The 21,073-nt window shown below is 47.0% G+C and overlaps 1 protein-coding gene and 1 pseudogene across 1 annotated transcript; both read left to right on the top strand.

Annotated features, from left to right (window-relative positions):
- The first annotated feature begins 10,120 nt into the window (after window positions 1-10,120).
- LOC136193049 (uncharacterized) lies at window positions 10,121-12,114 on the top strand. Its single transcript, XM_065981839.1, has 2 exons — window positions 10,121-10,865; window positions 11,210-12,114. Exons 1-2 carry the CDS (start codon window positions 10,121-10,123, stop codon window positions 12,112-12,114), a joined length of 1,650 nt encoding a protein of 549 aa, XP_065837911.1.
- Window positions 12,115-18,210: 6,096 nt separating this feature from the next.
- Window positions 18,211-18,818, top strand: LOC136193048 (uncharacterized; annotated as a pseudogene).
- Window positions 18,819-21,073: the final 2,255 nt, after the last annotated feature.

Below are 21,073 nucleotides of genomic sequence, written 5' to 3'. Positions count from 1 at the left end.
ATTCGCGAAATTGGAAGCCCAAGTTCTCTAGCTACAGGCGGGTGTTTGTCTTTCTGGCCGATTATCTGCTAATGCGCAGCGTAAATGAAAAACCCGTCGAGGCTCAAATAAAAGTTTTTTCGTGCGCCCGTGCGATAATGTGACATTCACATGTTTCTAGGGCTTCTAGAGCTTGGCCCAGCCAAAAATATTTTGAAGAACGCGTCTTTGAGTGCTGATTGGCTAACCCCTATTGCTACCTCACTAGCAGGCGAGCATGCGCAGTGTTTGTCCGCCCTGCTGAGAGAGGTATGTTTTCCCTGACATGCGCAGTCGACGGTTAATTCCTCAAAATCGAGTTACTGCGTTCTCGGCTCCTCTGCCGAAATATCAGGCATATTTCAGCTCGAATTACCTCTATATTGTTTAGGGAATCCGGAGCTGGAATTGGTGAAGAACAAAGCTTCCTTGAGACATATAAACAGACGCCTCCGCCACGTCGGGAGCGATCCTTTCTGAAAAGCTCCAATCCCTCGAAACAAAGAAAATTATTTGAGATGGAGTCATCCAGTTTTGTTTCAGAGAGTGCTAGAACATCAAGTGAACATTTTCGTAAAATGAGTCGAATCCAGTCTAGTTTGGCAATGAGACTGTTCATATTGAGATGTGCAAAGAGAACACCAGAGTTTGAGCAATGATAAGACCGAAGAGAAGTGATAGGCTCCCCATATTGATTTAGATTCGATGGGTCCAAGACTGACCCCGGCGCCCGTCCGCCGGCCGTGCTCGTCTTAAGAAGTTTTTCATGCTCGGACGTTTTTCCCTGCACTTTCAATTTTAATCGGACACTGAATAGAAACTCTCCGACGTCAACATTACATAAGTCGGGACATGAAGATTATCTGGGTATCGTTTCTGAGATTTTTTTAAAAAGGTCGTGACTAGTCCACGTCCGGGTCATTCAAAGATTCAAGCCATGCCTCCCATTCTGCCAAAAACGGCCGAGCGGCCGTACATGCATGTCCTCCTCTGTTGACGTAGCTGCAGCTTTCGACGACATTGCGTGAAATTCGGCTCCTCCTCTTCTGCGGCTCTTCTCCGTCAACCAGCTGTTAATCAAGATGGCGACACGTGAAGGAAGCTGCACTTCTACGGAGAGCTGCACCTTTACGGGAAATTGTCATTTAGCGCACTAGGCAAATGGCTACAATTCTCGAGGAGATCGCTCGGACAATAGGTCCGGACGTTAGGCAAGTTAATCGGACAGCAGCAACTTTTGTTCGGCATATGCCCGATTGCCGAACTTAAAAACGCGCTCTTGAAGAGCAAAGACGTATCATTATCCGATGCGGAAATCATGACTGATTCATCCGATGTTGAGTTCAAATTGTCATCAATTGTGATGGATTCTAATGACAATTCATCCAAATCAAGATCAGAATTTGAAAACGGGAGCACAGCGGGAACACTCTCATTCTATAGAATCTGATTCAGAGCAGAGATAAGTGGTGGCAGACGTTTGCATTTAGAGTAAAACCAGCGTTCACAAAAATCACAAAGAATACCCTCTTGATCAATGTATTCGATTTATTGCGGCAACCACACGAATATTTCACAGGGCCTGGGTTGAGCTCAACATCCCCAAAAGGAAGAGATGTAGTAGCAGAAAACCCTGGCAAATTGTACTATTGATAGCGTACTTTCAGCGTACTTCTAGCGTACTTTTAGCGTACTTCAAGTGTACTTTCAGTAGTGGCCTTTAGCAATTTTCTTCCTATTTCCTAGCGTTTCTTTGTCCTGCAAAATCACAGCCAAAATGCAATCAAATATCCATAATATGACAGTGATAAGAATAGCGTTGTACATTCCGTGGCCGCTTTCTAAAATTCATCTTACAAAAACTAAAAGACCAATCAAATCATTTTCTCTCCTTCTTATCACCACGTTACGGGCGCATTTCGCGGACTAAAGAAAAAATGCTTGAAATTAGTCCGTTTAACTAGTAGCAACACAGATAATCTTACTTTCGTTGTCTTCGTCGTCGTCATTGCCGTCTCTGTCATCTCCGTTATTTAAGACGTATATACGCGGAGTAATATATGAGTAAGTCGTTCAGTCAGGATTCTGTGTCACTATACAACCTTCTTTGTCGTCGTTGCTGTCGATATCGTCCTCTTTTTCGTTGTCGTCATAGCCGTCGCGAGCTTCGCTAATCGAGACGGCTGTACGCCGAGTAATGTGTGTTTAATCAAGTCGATAGTTCCATCAGGATTCTAGCTGTGTCACTATGCCACATTCGTTTCCGTCGTTGCCGTCAATATCGCCTTCATTTTCGTCGTTGTTGCCTACATGAGCTTTGCCAATCGAGAGGTGTATATAATTCTACATGCCGAGTAATGTATGGGTAAGTCGATCGTTCATTCAGCGGATTATGTACCACCTTCGTTGTCGTCGTCATTTCCGTTGCCGTAGGCGTCTCCCTCATCCTCGCTATTCTGTCACTAAACCACCTTCGTTGTCGTCGACAAAATAAGGCAATAACGATTCGACTTAGGAAGATGAAAGTCAAAAAATGTATTACTTTCATCGATCTTGCTTGCGGTTTTTTAAGTTTGCTGTTGCTCCTAAAGGTATTCCTGATTCCAAAATAAGGTTAGTTGTTTGTAGTTTCACAAGATTCTTCGTTCATCGACGAATCGTTGATAATGAGAGCGACTTGATTCTATAAAGTGAACTAATCCCTCCAAGAATTCACAAAAATGACATGATGTTACAAATTTCTTCATCGCCTTTCAATCGGAAGCGCGTCGCTTAGCTTTTTCCGCCGCTAATTGCATCTATGAATGAGACAAAAAATTTATACAACAATTCATAGGAAAACATGAAATCACCATTGCTACCTCCAGCGTAGCCTCGGAGTCCCAGACCTTCTCTCGTGCTTTAGGGTGGGCGTGCCGGGCGCAAGAGAAGGTCTGGGCACGCTTCTCATGTAGGCCTGTTCCTTTGATCTTAATTGACCAATAAGAGAACGAGAACCCGATTCGGGGGGTGCCCTATCAGCGGCGAGTACAAAGACGAATTACGGCCATCCGGGTTTCATACCGTCCCGTAGTCTACCGATCGATGGAGATCTATCTACCGATCGATCTTCGATCGATATCGATCGGGACAACGATCGATGGTGATTGATCGGACTACCGATCGATCGATCAAAGATCGATCGGACTAACGATGAATCGAAGATCGATATCGATCGGGACACCGATCGATGGAGATCGATCGGACTACCGATCGATCGAAGATCGATACAAATCCCCGCACACTCTGTAGAAGTCGAGCTTCGGTGGTGAGAGACAGGCGCAACGTAATCAAATTTGAGATCAAAGGGACAGGCCTACATGAGAAGCGTGCCCAGACCTTCTCGCGCCCGGCACGCCCACCCTAAAGCACGCGAGAAAAGGGCTGGGACTCCGAGGCTACCTCCAGCGACGCCGACTCCATATCCGCTCTAAGTTGACGGCTTTCCTTGATCTCCGCCGCTTCGTCGAATCGCCAACTGTTAATCGATTTTCGTGGCTTCGGCGCGACGATTCGCCAACGTATTCTCCGCCGCTTCGTCACGACGCTCCGTATTGATCTTCGCCATTACCGCTTTGCCACGACGCTCCGTATTGCTGTGCATATTGTTCAAATGTGTTGGGCAGCCCATAACGTAACATCGGGAAAGTCAAATCCTATGCCTAGCTGGTATTACAACACGACAAAAATTTTCTTTCACTGAGATTTCTTTCCTCGATTAGTTGACGGATGATACGTTCAATCTTTAAAGGCGTTCTTCAGGTACATTAAGAAAAGAGAACATCGGAAAGAATTGCTCCCAGGAAGAACAGGTTAAAACGCATTGTACACCAAACCGCACGCCGGAATCGCAGTAGCATCGAACAGTGAAAATGTGCCGTAGACATTTTCCGGATGCCGCTCTTCTGTTTCGACTAAAAAGCTCACCGTTTTGTAACGAAAACAGCGATTTTGGTTCCTTTTTTGTACTGCTGTACAGACACACTCTTTAGCCAATAGACTACCTGCAATCGCACAGCTAAACTATCGATAGCGCCGGAACTCCTATCGAAACTCTGACCATTATTGCAGCCGTTCGCTAGTTCTCCTACAATTCTCGCTGACACCAACGTTGGCAAAAAGCCTACATTTTAAGAAGAAAAAGAAGCCAGAGGTCGAGCAATGAGCATCAACGTTTTTGATTTGCAGAAGACGGAGCTCGAGGCTTTCTTCAGATATATCTCGGCAATCGATGACGCAAAGGTGAGGAAAAAAGGCAACCGTGGCATTATATTAGAAGCTGCGAAAGAAAATGTGAGGATCGGGCTAAAGCAGCCGACATGGGTCCTGGTAAGTGAGAAAGACCTTAGAAAATTAAATACTAAGTCGTCATTAGGTGGTCATGATGTGCGTGAAAGCAGCGAGGAACGAAATGAAGCCGGAAGCGATTCCTTTTTTCAAGCCAGACGACGTCGACGCTTCCCCATCCGCCGCCGCTACCCTTCGGCCGCCGAAGCTCAAGAAGGATCAAGAAGGATCAAGAAGGATCCCCCTCATTTTATAGCCCGCTCCACCAGAGATCAAGCTCTGCACCACGAATGCCTCCACATACGGGTTTTCTTCTTGCACGCGTTCAGATTTAAATGTCTGCATTGGACTACCACCGCAAATCCCTTGCTTTTCTTTGCCGAATCTGCTCGAAAACATTTTCGCATCGATGGAAAAGATCGTTCAAATTTTCGGATCATGCGTCTGCTATCAAGGACGCGTTTTCGGTTTATGTCACGATCGATCAGGGGTGACATACACCCTCCAAATTTGACTTTGCGTGCCACTGCGACAACCTGCCAGCGTCCTCCTTCTGACTCGATTGAAAAAATTGTCAGCTTTATCATGTTTGTAAGAAAGCTGCGCGAGGAAATGAAATACGAATGAGGAAACATCTTTTATTGTGACGAAACGTCCGTCTGGCTCGAGCGTATCGGCAAATAGATGCATTGAGACAAGTGGTGCCAAAGATGTCAGGTTTCCGACGCTTGGGCACGAAAAGGTGCGCATTACAGTGATGCTCTGCGCGGAGGCGCATGGCAGTAAGTGCAAACAGTATGTACTCATCAATCGCAAGAGACGTATTTCAGCAATTGCCAAAAAGTTATTTGAAAGTCTTTTTTTGTCATGGGCGGGAAAAGTTTCGATGGACAATTTCCTCACCGAAGACTTTTTGCGCCGCGTTATTGGCTCTGTGTCATTCGGTCCAAGACTCCTCGTCTGGGACTCATTTCGCTGCCACATATCGCAGAACACCATGTCTGTGCTCAAAAGCTTTTGCTCGCGTACTGGAGGTCGTAAAGACGCCAGGTGGAAAGCATTCGTTGGCAGCTTTCCGGAGCATGGATATGAATAACACTAGCGAGTGGAAGAGGGCAAGAGCATAAAGCAAGAAATGAAAAACGGAGAAGGGCCTGTTGCCAAAACTGAAGCTTGAGCACGGGATACGTTGGTAAGTAAGAGCGGCCAAATTCAGCAAAAGGATTGTCATTCTTAGCCTACACGGCATTAACTCCAGGCCGGATTGTTTTGGCGAGGGTTTGTGGTCCCATCGCCCACAGTTTCTGCAATTCCCTGGGAAGTAAGCCCGACAGTTCCGTAGGGCGTTGCCATTGAAAAGGGGTGTCATCACGTCGCCACCTCTTCGAAAGACTTTGCTGCACTTCCCTCGTTGCCAAAGACAGTCGCTTGCTTTCCTGTACGATTTGGGAAAGTCGCTGTACTTCGGCAGCGAGTTGCTTGAGCTGCGCCGCCATTCCAGGTTGATTAGTCTCTTCATCCGTCCTTCTGGTCTCCCGTCGTTCTTGGCTATCGCTGTGGGATGGGAGACGTAAACCTCCCCCAGCGGGTGCTGTCTCTTGAGAACGGCTCTCCAGATGGCCTCGGCCCGGTACGCATCGGTTAGGGTAATTGGATCCTCGCGTATCGTGTCGGGTTGAAACTCCGCTCGCATTCCATGCTTGAACCACACAACCAGCATGCGCTGAGAAACATGCCCGTCGTTTGCTGGAACTTGTTCGGCTTGAACGAGACTCGTCGACATGAGTCGGAAGCGAGTAACCTCTTGCGCCGCCTGCTTGATGTTCATCATACGTTTTGTCCAGAAGCTGACGGGTCGCTTCGGTCCGTAAGTCGTCCTCATGTGTCGCTCGAACTCCGCCCAACCGACGCGTGCTGGTCGCGTTATTGCCTCAAACGCCGCGTATTCGCGCCTCACTCCGGAGCCCAACGCTGCAATGGCCTCACGTAGTTTCGTCTTTTTATCCCATCGCAGGAGTGCCGCTAAATGTTCTAGATGCAAAAACCACAATTCTACCTCGTCAGCGGCGCCTCCGTAGAACGTTTTAATCTCCCGATGTATAGCCGAGGGTCGTGCTGGTTGCGGGAGTAGCTGTTGTTGCTGCTGTGGCTGCTGCTGTGGCTGTGGCTGTGGCGGTGGTGGTGGCTGTTGTTGTTGCTGTTGCTGTTGCTGTTGCTGTTGCTGTCCCCCAGGCGGCGGGATGGCTGCAGACCGTTGTCTCCTTTGCCTCATAAGTCGTCCTTCTCAAGTAACTTCTCGTCCTCGAATGAACCTAGTGCCTTAGGCAGACGCGTGTTATGGACTCTCTAGACCACAAAGACGTCCATCTTATCTGGTCCCCTTTGTCTTCGGTCTCCGCCTACCAGACACAGCTTCTCCCATTCGCGTGTGAACCCCACGTAGACAGCTTTTAGCACCTGCCCAGAGTCGGACAAACAAATTCTTTTCACACACCCTCTGATAGTGGAGGGTCTTCTACTCTGACTGCCATATAGGGAGGATCGAACTCCCACCGGATCCGCTACGGTGTCCTCGACACGGGCCGTCCTCAGTCATTCGAGCGATCCCGGCACGTACGACGTTGGCCAGACGTCCCGAAGGGATATTTCGTCGACCAGACGTCCCGACGGGATTTTTACTTTCACTCCGGTACCGGTGCGCACACTCTTTTTCTAAGGCATGTTGAGATGGTACCAGGCCTCGAGCTGTATGCCTTTACCCGGATTCTCCACCACTTGTTACGCACCGGGGTTCTCATACACACACTATCTTTACGCACAACACCGCGGCAGTGGACACGCAGGTTAGGATACCATTAGCTGACCAGGGGTTCACCAATCGGAGACTGATCTTTTCTCTGACATGCACTCACATATATAATGGGGAGGGCATCACATCCAACGCACGCTATCTGGAGTCACTACACGCGGCGTCTTAAACAGTGTCTGCTGGGCTGTCGCCAAATTTCGTCGTCGAGTTGGCGATCCCATTCTTCATACTAGGCCAATACTACTCGAAGTTCCGATTAGGAGACAAAAGATTTCGAATCATGAGTGACGGCCGCAATACAGTTTATATATAAGATACGAACAGCAATTCTATAAATTCGTCCAAAATCTTTCCAACGGGGATTATTTGGCTAAGAAAAAAAACAAAATTTATGATTATGACAGTTTGTCAGAAGGCGACCAGGGGAGCGATTTTTGTCGGACTGCGTGGTTCCGACCGTCAAATTTGGGGTGGGAAGATCATGATTTGGGGAACAATGGCCGCCTCTGGCGTTGGGTCTATCAAAGTTATCACCGATAGACTCAACGCCGAACGGTACCAAGCCCTCCTGCGCGAATATCTACAGCCAGATGGCAGAAAACTCATCGGCCAAATCTTTACTTTTCAGCAGGACGGCGCTCCCTGCCACACAGCTACATCAACCTTCGCAATGATCCACAGATCAGCTGTTGATCTCATGCCATGGCCAGCCCAGTCGCCCGACCAAAACCCCATCGAAAATTTGTGGCGGATATTAAAAGCGAAACTAAGTAGCTTTTCACCAAAAAAACGTCAGAGAGTTAGAAGAAGCGGTTTATCAGGCTTGGGGACAGATATCGGTAGACGTCACAAACCGGCTTGTTGGCAACATGCCCGAAAGAGTTGCTGCCGTTGTTAAAGCCAAAGGCGGTCACACGCGATATTAACTCTGAAAAGTAGAACTAACTCGTTGGTTGTTATTATTAGCCGTTTTAGCGCTATAAGCAAAGAGCGTTTGGAAGAATACTAAATATCGATTTTATAGAGGGTGGCCTAATACTTTTGACCGGTACTGTATATGAGTCCCTCTGACTTATATATATATACGACCGTTGACTTTATATATATATACATGTATAAGTCCCTCAGACTTTTTTATACATACTTTATATATATATATATATATACATACGACCGTTGACTTTTATATATATGAGACCCTCAGACTTTATATATATGCGACCGTTGACTTATATATATATATGAGTCTCTCACACTTTATATATGAATATCTCACTTTATATATATATACGTAGGCAACTAAATATATATGAGACGCTTTCCTTACATATACTGTATATTTTTATATATGTTCCACTTTATATATATATGTCGGTGCTTCTTTATTTATACTTTTGTCCCCTTTGGCGTTCCATTCTGAGGCAGCCGACAGTCTATATGTAACGTCATCCTCAGGCCTTCCGACCGTTTCGGGACCTTTTCACGTGAGCGGTGCAAGCAATATGGCGACTCTTGCGCGATCAACTTTTCTGTATCGCACACGGGTTAGCCAACATTATATTTTGTAAACATCTCTCTCTCTCTCTCTCTCCCGGATATAGCGGTTGGTTCAAATTTCTCTCCGTGAAAAGAGTCGTTTCTCAGCGAAAACTCGTTCTCGGCGTGATCGGCTTTGCCGCAAGAGGTGTCTAACTCTCACCTGCTCGTCGCCGGCGCTGTTTTCTCGGCGCACTTTGGTGAAAGATTTGCTTTCTCATGTCGGGGCAGTCGGGAGACGATATTTTGTGCGTCGCTGCTGGCTGCGGCTTCAAAAGTAACTCGGGGAGATTGTTCGATCACTTTCGGAAGGTTCACCGGGCCGAGGATTGGCCTCGCTCTTGGATTGAGCGATTTCGACTTTCTCAGTGTCCCCGATGCTTACATTGGTACAGCCGTCTGATTTCCCACACTCCGAAATGTCATGCCACGCGTCAGTCGTGTGCGAGTGCGGCCGTGGGGGCTGTCGTTGCCGTGGATTCGGTCATACCATCGCCTGGTGCTACCCCCGCCTCGCAACAAGTTACCATCGCCACGTCCACGTCGCATCAAATTACCGACGACAACTCCCACCACAATCCCCATTTCACCCAGTCAGTTTCATCTATCTCGCCGCTTTCACCGCAAGATCGCGCTTGGCATTTTGTGTCTACGCTTTCTCTCAACGATATATTGGGACTACCTGTCGCTTCAACAGTCCAAGATATACCGTCAAGGTTTCAGGCTGTTTATCGCGATTGCGCCGAGATTCCGCTAAAAAAGATCTCCGTCGACCCGTCTGACGAGAATGCATGGAAACTTTTGTTTTTGTTGCCGCGGATGATTCTTTCACGTCGCTCTTGCCGTTCATCCGTCCGTCAGGCGTACAACGATTTCGTGTCGTATCGCTGGGGAGAGCTCATTTATTACACCAGCCCGAAAAGCCCTCGCCGCTGCCCCGACGATCAGCTCAGGAGAAAGGCTGCCCTTCGTCTCTGCCGTTGTGGCGAGCTGTCTCGCGCCGCCCGCGCTTTGACAAGCTGTGGTATCGCAGATGCAAATGAGGATACAATTCAGCGCCTAAGATCAAAGCACCCCCTGAGCTATTCCTCTGATGGCGAATTTGAGAACTTTGACAGGGCTTCTTTCGACTCCGTCGAGTTGCCTCGTGATATCATTGTAAATGCGCTCCAGCGCTCTCCTCGTGGTTCGAGTGCAGGTTGCTCGGGGTGGCGTTTCGAGCATTTGAAAATGTTACTTTCGGGTGTGGTCACGGGAAATCTCCTTATCGAGGTTCTCTCGCTCATTGCTGCTGGTCGAACTCCGGAATTTGCCTCCCGGGCTTTGTCGTCATCGCGCCTCATAGCTCTCCCTAAGAGCAATGGTGATGTGCGTCCAATAGCTGTTGGAGAGGCACTCCGCCGCGTCGCTGCAAAGGCAATCTGCCTCAGAATGAGGGATCACTTCTCCGACTACTTTTCGCCTATACAACATGGAGTTTCAACGGCCGGCGGATCGGAGCTTTTAATTCATCACATCCAGCTTCTTCTCGACCAGAACGCTGATTGGGTCGTCTTGAAAACTGACGTCAAGAATGCTTTTAACTCGATCAGTCGCCGTGCTGTTGCGGATCGCCTGGCGTCGCACTTTCCATCTATAACTCCGCATTTCCAGCAAATGTATGGTCATTGCGGCTCTCTGGTTTTTGCCTCGGATTCTGGCCGGATTATTCTTTCATCTGAGGAAGGCGTTCACCAAGGTGATCCGTTGGGACCTGTTCTGTTTGCCGTCGGAATACATGACTCAATCTCACGCCTCCAGCAGAGCCATCCCGACGTCGTTGTCCTGGCATATCTTGACGATGTTTTCATCATCGGTCCTGAATCGTCATCTTTGAAAGCGTTTGATCAGCTAAAGTCCTCATTTGCCGACCTTCACCTTATCGTGGCCGATCACAAGTGCGAAATCTTTTCGCGCAAGACGACATTTACATCGGAATCGCAACAGCTGCCTTGTCGCTCCGACGGCACGATAATTTTGGGATCGCCAATTGGTTCGGAAGACTTCGTCTCTGACAGTTGTTTGAAATTGGCTTCAAGAGGGAAAGAGCTTTGCGACAAGATTTCGGCTTTGGAGGACCCTCAATGCGCGTTGCTCCTTCTGCGGCATTGTCATGCAACGAATTTGAACCATCTCGGTAGGACCATTCCATCGGAGTTGCTCTCTCGAGCTGCATCACTGCATGATGATATGACGAAATCGACCTTCACATTGTCGTCCCTCATCCTCAACCATCTTTCGCACGCTCAATGGCAACAGGCGACCCTTCCCATCCGTTTGGGGGGGGGGGGGGGTTTGGTGTCCCGTTATTATCGTCTGTCGTAGATGCCTCCTTTCTGGCTGGCTGGAGCCATACCCTGCAATCACTTCCGGATCGGTTCCCCATGTTACAAACGGATGCTATCTTGCTGCCAGGGTCGTATGTCTCAATCGCCCTACAATGCGCGTTGTCCAGCTACCGGAAGCTTTTGGGTTCTTCAGCTTCGGATTCGCCGATTCAATGTATCAGCGATCTACCATCACCGGAGGACAAGCTTCAACATCGCCTCAAGTCCGAAGTAGATGAAGTTCGTAAAGCGGTTTTTTCGTTAGCGTTGGACAACCACGACCTCTCTCGTCTTCGCTCCTGCCAAGGGAAACTCGCTGGCCGTTGGTTGGAGGCTTTGCCCACCTCATGGATGCTCGCACTGAAACCTTGCGATTTTCGCTTAGCGGCATCTTTGAGGTTGGGTGATCCTCTTCCCTTCGCTGCGGGCGTCTTCACTTGCGAATGCAATGCAAACATCGACCGGAGCGGCTATCACTTGCTCACTTGCAAGTTCGGGGGAGGTCCAGTTTGGGCCCACAATTGCGTTTCGGGGTGGGCCGACTGCGTCCGTGATGCGGGCCTTGTCTGCAAAGTGGAGCCGAGATATGAATATGTCAACAATGACAACCGTCCGGACATCGTTGCTTTTGGCTCCGGTACCGGGGAGTGCTTCGATCTTGACATTTCCCTCGCTCACCCGTGGAGCTCGGAAGCATCGCGCCGCTCGGCTGTCGAAGATGGAGCAGCCGCCTTAATTCGCGAGGAGAAGATCTCCAAATATCGCACATGCCAAAGATCCGCCGGTTCGACTGCCAAATTCATCCCAATCGTGGCCGAGCACTTTGGTCGTTGGGGCCAGTCGGCCCTGGATTTCCTTCAGTCTGTGTGTCGTGTCGTCGAACGGGCTGAAGGGCGAGCGCAGAAGAATATTTTTCTCTGCTATTGGCGTCGCCGTCTGTCCGTCCTTATTCAATATTGTAACTCTAATGTCATTACCCACAAATTGTCCCGTGTCTGTGGTCCTACTTCCCGCCCCAACCTTGTTTCGGATCGTGAGCGCCAGGCTCACGTCCGCTAATTTGATCGCGTATGTTTAGCTACTTTTACTGTTGTTGACTTTATAGTCCTCGCGCATAGCATGCTCCATGAGTCCTTCTAATAAATCTCTCTCTCTCTCTCTCTCTCTCTCTCTCTCTCTCTCACCCGCGTTAGTCTAGCTATCTTTACTACTGTTGACATTTGTCCTAGCCTATGGCCTGTCTTGTGCATTTTATATTTAAATAAATCTCTCTCTCTCTCTCTCTCTCTCTCTCTCTCTCTCTCTCAATCGTCATCTTTGAAAGCGTTTGATCAGCTAAAGTCCTCATTTGCCGACCTTCACCTTATCGTAGCCGATCACAAGTGCGAAATCTTCTCGCGCAAGACGACGTTTACATCGGAATCGCAACAGCTGCCTTGTCGCTCCGACGGCACGATAATTTTGGGATCGCCAATTGGTTCGGACGACTTCGTCTCTGACAGTTGTTTGAAATTGGCTTCAAAAGGGAAAGAGCTTTGCGACAAGATTTCGGTTTTGGAAGACCCTCAATGCGCGTTGCTCCTTCTGCGGCATTGTCATGCAACGAATTTGAACCATCTCGGTAGAACCATTCCATCGGAGTTGCTCTCTCGAGCTGCATCACTGCATGATGATATGACGAAATCGACCTTCATGTCGTCCCTCATCCTCAACCATCTTTCGCTCGCTCAATGGCAACAGGCGACCATTCCCATCCGTTTGGGGGGGTTTGGTGTCCCATTACTATCGTCTATCGTAGATGCCTCCTTTCTGGCTGGCTGGAGCCATACCTTGCAATCACTTCCGGATCGGTTCCCCATGTTACAAACGGATGCTATCTTGCTGCCAGGGTCGTATGTCTCGATTGCCCTACAATGCGCGTTGTCCAGCTACCGGAAGCTTTTGGGTTCTTCAGCTTCGGATTCGCCGATTCAATGTATCAGCGATCTACTATCACCGGAGGACAAGCTTCAACACCGCCTCAAGTCCGAAGTAGATGAAGTTCGCATGAAAGCGGTTTTTTCGTTAGCGCTGGACAACCACGACATCTCTCGTCTTCGCTCCTGCCAAGGGAAACTCGCTGGCCGTTGGTTGGAGGCTTTGCCCACCTCATGGATGCTCGCACTGAAACCTTGCGATTTTCGCTTAGCGGCATCTTTGAGGTTGGGTGATCCTCTCCCTTTGCTGCGGGCGTCTCCACTTGCGAATGCAATGCAAACATCGACCGGAGCGGCTATCACTTGCTCACTTGCAAGTTCGGGGCAGGTCCAGTTTGGGCTCACAACTGCGTTGTTTCGGGGTGGGCCGACTGCGTCCGTGATGCGGGCCTTGTCTGCAAAATGGAGCCGAGATATGAATATGTCAACAATGACAACCGTCCGGACATCGTCGCTTTTGGCTCCGGTACCGGGGAGTGCTTCGATCTTGACATTTCCCTCGCTCACCCGTGGAGCTCGGAAGCATCGCGCCGCTCGGCTGTCGAAGATGGAGCAGCCGCCTTAATTCGCGAGGAGAAGATCTCCAAATATCGCACATGCCAAAGATCCGCCGGTTCGACTGCCAAATTCATCCCAATCGTGGCCGAGCACTTTGGTCGTTGGGGCCAGTCGGCCCTGGATTTCCTTCAGTCTGTGGGTCGTGTCGTCGAACGGGCTGAGGGGCGAGCGCAGAAGAATATTTTTCTCTGCTATTGGCGTCGCCGTCTGTCCGTCCTTATTCAATATTGTAACTCTAATGTCATTACCCACAAATTGTCCCGTGTCTATGGTTCTACTTCCCGCCCCGACCTTGTTTCGGATCGTGAGCGCCAGGCTCACGTCCGCTAATTTGATCGCGTATGTTTAGCTACTTTCACTGTTGTAGACTTTATAGTCCTCGCGTATAGCATGCTCTATGAGTCCTTCTAATAAATCTCTCTCTCTCTCTCTCTCTCTCTCCCTGATATCAGTCGCCTTTTCTATCGCTCCCGAGTTTGCTGGTTTTTTGGTGTTTATCGTCGTCGTCTCTCTTTGTTACTCGTCCTGCCCGTCAGTAACGTCAAGTCGCTTCATCTGCGCATCGTTTCGACGTCGCTCTTCAGATTCTGATCCCACGTGCGCCGTCAGTAAACGAACCAGGAGACCACGCAGAAGAAAACATGGATTTAAAAAAGGAAAAAAATAACGGAGAGGTTCCTATAGAAAATTGCATTTTAATTGCAAAAGCTATAACTTTTATGAATAGTTCAGAACTGTTGGAAAAGTGAAAGTACTGAAGACAATTTTGAAACATTCTCAGGAAACGGGCGATCCAATAAAAATGACCAAAAAGCTAGTGCCAGAGTTTTATACCAAGGTAGGGAGAAAACATTATTCTGCAAAATAATTACATAATGTTTTTTAGAAGGAACTCAGTTCGTGTGGATTACTCAAGTCAAAGAATGGCCGAGAGCAGAAACCATTAGCAAATTCAGAAAAGTATCAAAATTTAATAGGTGAAAAAATAAATTTTTCCTTTACAACTAACTGAAGGATCTAATATATGTAGGACTGGTCGAAGAAACTTTCCCTGGGAGACATTGGTCCGAAATCGAGATGCGAAGGAGTCTGAACAGGATTTTTCTGGACGCAGCTGCCAAGGAAAGGCGAAATATAACTAAAAAGGAAGAAGAGTGACAAGAAAGACATTCCTAGAAGCATTATCCACGCTTATATAATTACTAGAAATAAAAAGATCAAAATAATTTTAGAGTAATACTTCCAACTAAAGAGTTGCTGCAACTCATGAGCTTTAACGCTTACAATGTACCTTTCATGGTCTGAACGTCACTTCCGGTAACAGCAACTGAGCATGTATCCCGCGAGATTCAAAATTACTCGCGAAGAACTTGATATTTTACGTAGCAACCTTTGCAAATTTTATCTCTAAGTGTTTAATAAAGAGTTTTAATAAAGCTTTATTTGTCATAACAACGAATATAAGGAAAAAATTTCACTTTAGTTAAAAAACTGTAGAATACGGCATGCAATTGATGCGAAAATTCTTGTAATGTATTCTTTACGTCACTAAAACCTCCGAATCGCTCGATTCCAGTCGTTTTTGTCGATACGGGAAGCTATCTTTTCATCGACGACCGTCACGGCCTCTTCGACGCCTTTCTCGTGTTTTAGTAGACGCGTATTGTCTTCGATTGCTCTTGCTTTCATCGCGCATCGCTTCCTAGTCGCTGAAATCTACCCCGGAAGTTTCTTCAAGATGGCCGGAATGTGCCCTACCCCTTTTTTTCTCGCTCGAAAAGTAGGTGTTTTCTTCTTCTGATACTTCGCGATAAGAAACCATCACGTTTTTAGACTCATTATCAATGCTTTTAGCGCTTCGAAATATCGCTTGACACAAAGGAATTCCGGGGGCCCCTAAGGAACTTCAGTCGATCGCGAAAGTGATTTTTCACGCTCGAAATGACTCAAAGAGCATATGGACGTCTTCGGCATTATCTAAACTATCTTCCCAAAGAGTACGCGAGTGGATGCGACGTAAGCCAACCGCTGCCGAAGATCGCAAAAGCTAGGTTGTCGGCTATTTGGAAACGCCCCCTAACTCCATAGTTACCAACGCAACAGGAACGTCATTTTCGAAGACTTTATTGTTACGTAAATGCAGTACGCTAAGTCCTAAGATCTTGTACAGGTCCATTTTCGTACACGCCGGCTTCGAAGGTGTAACGTCACCGGAACTCATGGATGGGGTTTTATCATTGAAAGGGTTTTAACCCCTATTGGGTGACTGGATTGGTACGGGATATACATGAACTTGTTGGTCTTCTTAATGTGTATTGAGGTGTCTAGAATCTGATGTTCTTTAAAGCGAGGGCCTTTGGTCAAAACTAAATCCAAATATACACACTCAGTGAGACTAATGTCATATGTAAAGTTAATGTCTGGGTCGAAATCGTTTTGATTATCCATAAAGGCTATCAATCGGAATAGACTGTGATCCCACTTCATTATGATGTCGTCAATGTATCTAACCCATAGAGACGGTTGTACGAGGCATTCTTGCAAATACGATTCTTCTAGGTCAGCGATATAAATGTTCGCGAACGGAGGGGCAAATTTAGTCCCCATTGCGGTACCGTGGCGTTGTCTGTATACTGTTGTATCGAAAATAAACACGTTTTGAGACAAGACAAATTCCATTAGTTTTCTACAGAACTCTGCTCGTTCGGTGTCTCCTGTGTGCACAATAATGTCTCTAACCGCGATATCGGTCCGTGTACCTTGTGGCCATTTCCTTTTTGTAAATCCTAATTTATTTTTTGTAATTTATAATTCTAATATTTTCTAACCCTAAGTAAGTGAGTAACTAAGTAAGTAAGTAAGTTAATAAGTAAGTAACCAAGTAAGTAACTAAGTAAGTACGTAAGTAAGTAAGTAAGTAAGTAAGTAACCAAGTAAGTATGTAAGTAACTAAGTAAGTTAGTAAGTAAGTAAGTAAGCAAGTAAGTAGGTAAGCAAAAAAAGCTAGATTCGTTGCTAGATTCGTTGCTTGCAGGAACTTTATTACTTTCTTACGTCTACAATAGCGTACTGAAAGAATGGTATACCGCTAAAACTTTATACTAACTCAACTCGTCTTCATAAAACGTTATACTAACTCAACTCGTCTTCAAAGACGCTGGAAACACTCTTTTAGCTACTGTTTCACGAATTTGCGGAATTTGTCAACGGACAGCCAGAATTTGTCAACGGACAATGGTTTTAGAGTTATTCAGTCAGAGTCAGGCTGAGGAAGAGGAATAGTGTCGTCGTTATTGCCCTCTTCTTCATTTGGAGCCATAGACTTGGCTTCGCGCAAAAATGCATCAATTCCAAAGAAACAATGGTGCGATTCTTTCCTTTTTCAGCATTGCACATAGGGCAGTGCTTAACAGCTTCGTCGTCATTTGCGAACCATTCGTTCACACAGGTAGCACAGCCAATAATCCTCTGACAGCAGGTGGATGCGATCGGTAGCGGAGTCATTGGCATGGAGTGGCAAATGCAGCATTGAAAACTTTCCAATATAGCCTTTTTGACGCCGTCCAGAATCTTGCTCTTAGACATTGCGTCATCAATAGCATTCACTTTCGCTTCGACAGCCATAAGCGTCTTGAAAATGCTCGGCGATGCGGTAGGGAGGCTTTCTTTCCTAGCAGTTTTTGCTTGGCGGACGGCGCCATCCGATTCATCAGACGAAGAAATTGTCTGCACCACATCATCATTTGGGACTGCAAAAATGTGGCGTGCAGGAGGTCCCCAAAACGCCAGACCTAAACGCGTTTTGAAATTCATGTTAGAGTAGCCCGCTAACGGTAAATCTATGCTTACCTCGTGTCCCAGGCATTTCCATAACCTCCAGCCCATTATTACTCACCAGAACAAAATCATTTTCCTCGAACGACTCGCGAACCCTCTCCGTTATATAGTGCACATTTGCATTAGCCTCAGTCACACTAATGTGACACTGGGACGGCAAAGGATTCACCTTGCCGTTTCGAACACGGGCAGCGCGAATGGCGATTGTCTTTGTATGAGCTCTCACTTTTCCTTTTCGCGACATGAACTTGGGCTTGGCGCAAAACACCGACGCGCTCGCCGACGGAGAAATAAGAGAACTTGTTGACGACGTGCCTGAGCTGTAGCCCCTTGCGACACTGGCGCCTGACGAAAACCCTCCTCCACCGTCAGACATTGAAGGAGACGTAGTTGCGCTAACGACGGTCCCAGTCCTGAAGGATGGTCTTCGCTTGCGAGAGTTTCGCCGCCGACGGTCAGCCGAGCGGCGTTTCAGAATCCAGACAGGTCAAAAATGCCTTCGCTGTTCGGAACCTCGACCCTCGTTCCCGCCGTATCAAGTAGATGAACAGTTATTTCCGCGACCTATTGGAACCACGTTGCAGCGATTTTCAGACAAAGGATATGGCATCGGAGAATGTCTTACCAAAGTTGCCAGACGAACCGCCGTCACTTGGGCTTCGCGCATTCTCATTTTGGTGCGGCCTCGAGTCAGCGTGAATTCCTCGGCCATGTTGGGCGAACAACGCGAATGCGTCAGAACGCATGCGTTTCTGACGTCAATTTGGTATCCCGTATTCCAAGCATGGACGATGTAAACCCTACTGTTGTAAGAAAATGGATTGAAGAAGGACAGACGTTTGAAAACGTCAGCGTCAGGCTGCAAATGATGCTTCCCGCCAGAAGGCGTATAAGTGACCGTAGTGTTCGAAGATTTTGTCGAAAGAACGGCATATTTTTTCGATCCAATTTGACTCAGACAGAAGTCGACCGTCTCGTTTACGAAGCTGTGTAAGAGGTCGGTCAATGGGTGGGCTAGTCGGATAGAAGCGAGATTATTAGCTACAATATTTATATTTTCAGGTCGGACCAACATACGGGTAAAAAGTCATGAAAGGTTTCTTTGCTGCTAGAGGACTTCGAATAAGTCAACGAAGAATAGGACAGTCTCTGAAGATGGTTGCACCAGTGTATCATTACGCTCGCACCACTCGAACGGAGCGACAAACTAATCCAATACCTTACACAGCTGAATATTTTGGTCATAAGATCCATATCGATCAAAATGAGAAACTGGTAATGTATGGTGTCGCACTTTATGCAGCTGTCGATGGCTTCAGCGGCATGATAGTTGCTTTTGCTGTCATGCCAGTCAAAAATCCTATCACTATCTATGGGTCACTTTTTGAGTAAGTTTTAGCTACTATACTATTATTGTCTCCAGTAAATATGTTTATTTACGATATAGACCTTTGATATGGGCTCATGGAGTTTGGGATACAGTTCGATCTGATCATGGAAGAGAACACGTCCTGCTCCTATATGTGCAGGACTTGTTGGAGGAACACAGGAATAGACGAATCGTAGGCCTTTAATCCAAACACCATCAACAAAGGTTAGTCAAGGCGTACTGTAGTTCAAAATTTGGACAACATGGTACTCTGCAGAATCACATTGTAAGACGGTTTTCTTTATTAATTAATTCATGTTTGTTCTCATAAAAAAAAACTAACGCACACAAACTGAATGAGTGCGTGCGTGAGTGAGTGAGTGAGTGAGTGAGTGAGTGAGTGAGTGAGTGAGTGAGTGACAGACAGAGTAACTTACTCACTCACTCACTCACTCACTCACTCACTCACTTACTCACTCACTCACTCACTTACTTACTTAGGGTTAGAACATTAGAAAATTAGAAAAAGTAATTACAAAATTAGATTGAGAAAGTTGAAAATTAGGATTAGAAATTAGAAAATTAGAATTAGAAATTACAAAAAATAAATTAGGATTTACAAAAAGGAAATGGCCCCAAGGTACACGGACCGATATCCATACCCTTGCGCTGTGGTATGCTGATGTATATTCAGCTAACGTCGATGGTAATCAGGTACGTAAAGGTATGTAGTTGTTTGTTCTATAAGACTGAAAAACTGCTTACTATCTCGAATGTAGGAAGTCTTAGTTTGGGCAATAGGGTTCATGATGTAATCTAAGTATTCTGAGAGTTTCTCTGTGGGCCCGGAACACCCGCTAACTATCGGTCTCGTATTCGGCCCAGAAGATCGAGTCATGTCGGTATAAAACAGCCCTCACGGTTTTATCGCGTTTGCTAGCGATCCGCTATTCATCTACCAAGGTACTGATTACCTTTGTGTAGAGAATACGAGATTATCCAGGATTTTTTGTTGGTACCGTATATCTTCGATTACTAGTCGCCCTCGTTTATAAGCCGCACCCTGAACACTTAGTACCTACCTTTACCTACAGACCCGTTTAATACCACGTCATAACCACTTCGTTGGAAATTCAACCAATTCTAAAAAGGCAAATTTTGAAACATGTTTGCGTCGATCAAAATTTAAACTGGGGTATGGGCTTTAGATATCTTACATTGAACGTTGTTCCGTCACTTGGCGACTATCCGACGCTTTTTATGAATACTTTACTTCCAATTTTGGAAACTCCGATAAAGCGTAGTAAAAGTTTGATTGCTAGGCGAGGCAGATATTACCTCTGGGTTAACCAGACCAAGCGACGAAATGATCACTTTTATCTCGACCATCGTAGCGGTGGCAGTAGCAGCCATAATGCAAACCTTTTCTGGAGCCAAGCTTCGAGACTCCCGTAGATGGTTATATTCCTTTCGAAACTCTTGACCCCAGGAGAGCGTGGAAGTGAGCTGACGAACATTGATGCTGCACAGCTCACCAGTCTATAATACAATGAGCTTCGTCAATTGCGATGACGCGTAAACGTGAGAACGAACCATTGACCTCCACACCTTCTTTCAAAGAAGGAGCTCTCGACTAATAAAAGTATCTGATAATTTCCGTCGAGGGTCAGCCTTTTTTGTTCAAAGGATGAGCGTTTTTGACGCAGCCCACCGTCATTCCCTTCTGTCGAAGCGAGTCGGTTTGGTCAAGCATCAACGACGACAACGGAGATACGACGATGAGGATGCCTTTGGAGGAGACACTTCTCATGTAGTCAAATACCCAAGGAAAAGCAGAGAAACAGGGTTTTTCCAAAACCTGTTGGAAGACATACGAAGGCGTCTCGTCCTCGAACGATTGCCCTAATAGCACGTCGCTGCTTGAGATATACGTTCAAGACGCCCAATTTTGTCGCCGCATAATCGATGGCGCGGTCCACTTCGTCCACGGCAAAGAATTGAGGTAAACAGGCAGCCATGTTCAATGGCAGAGCTAATAAACTTACCACGTCACAGTCAACTCGGCCTGTGATTGGGCCGCACTTCACAGTGCGGGGTGCAACACATCCCTCCCTCCCGATTGACCTGACCCTATGCCACGGTCACGTGCAAGGGTCAGGTTGACACACAGTGACACTGTATGTCTTGCAGCGAATGATCTACAGTGATCTTAGAGCGCGTTTTGTGGCCATTTATGCTGGCACGCACTGTATCTCCGAGCACCTTTCCTCGAATGCCG

This window comes from Oscarella lobularis, chromosome 11 (genome assembly GCF_947507565.1).
Source record: "Oscarella lobularis chromosome 11, ooOscLobu1.1, whole genome shotgun sequence".
Classification (NCBI taxonomy): Eukaryota; Metazoa; Porifera; class Homoscleromorpha; order Homosclerophorida; family Oscarellidae; genus Oscarella; species Oscarella lobularis.
This window is presented reverse-complemented; position numbering and strand designations above follow the sequence as displayed.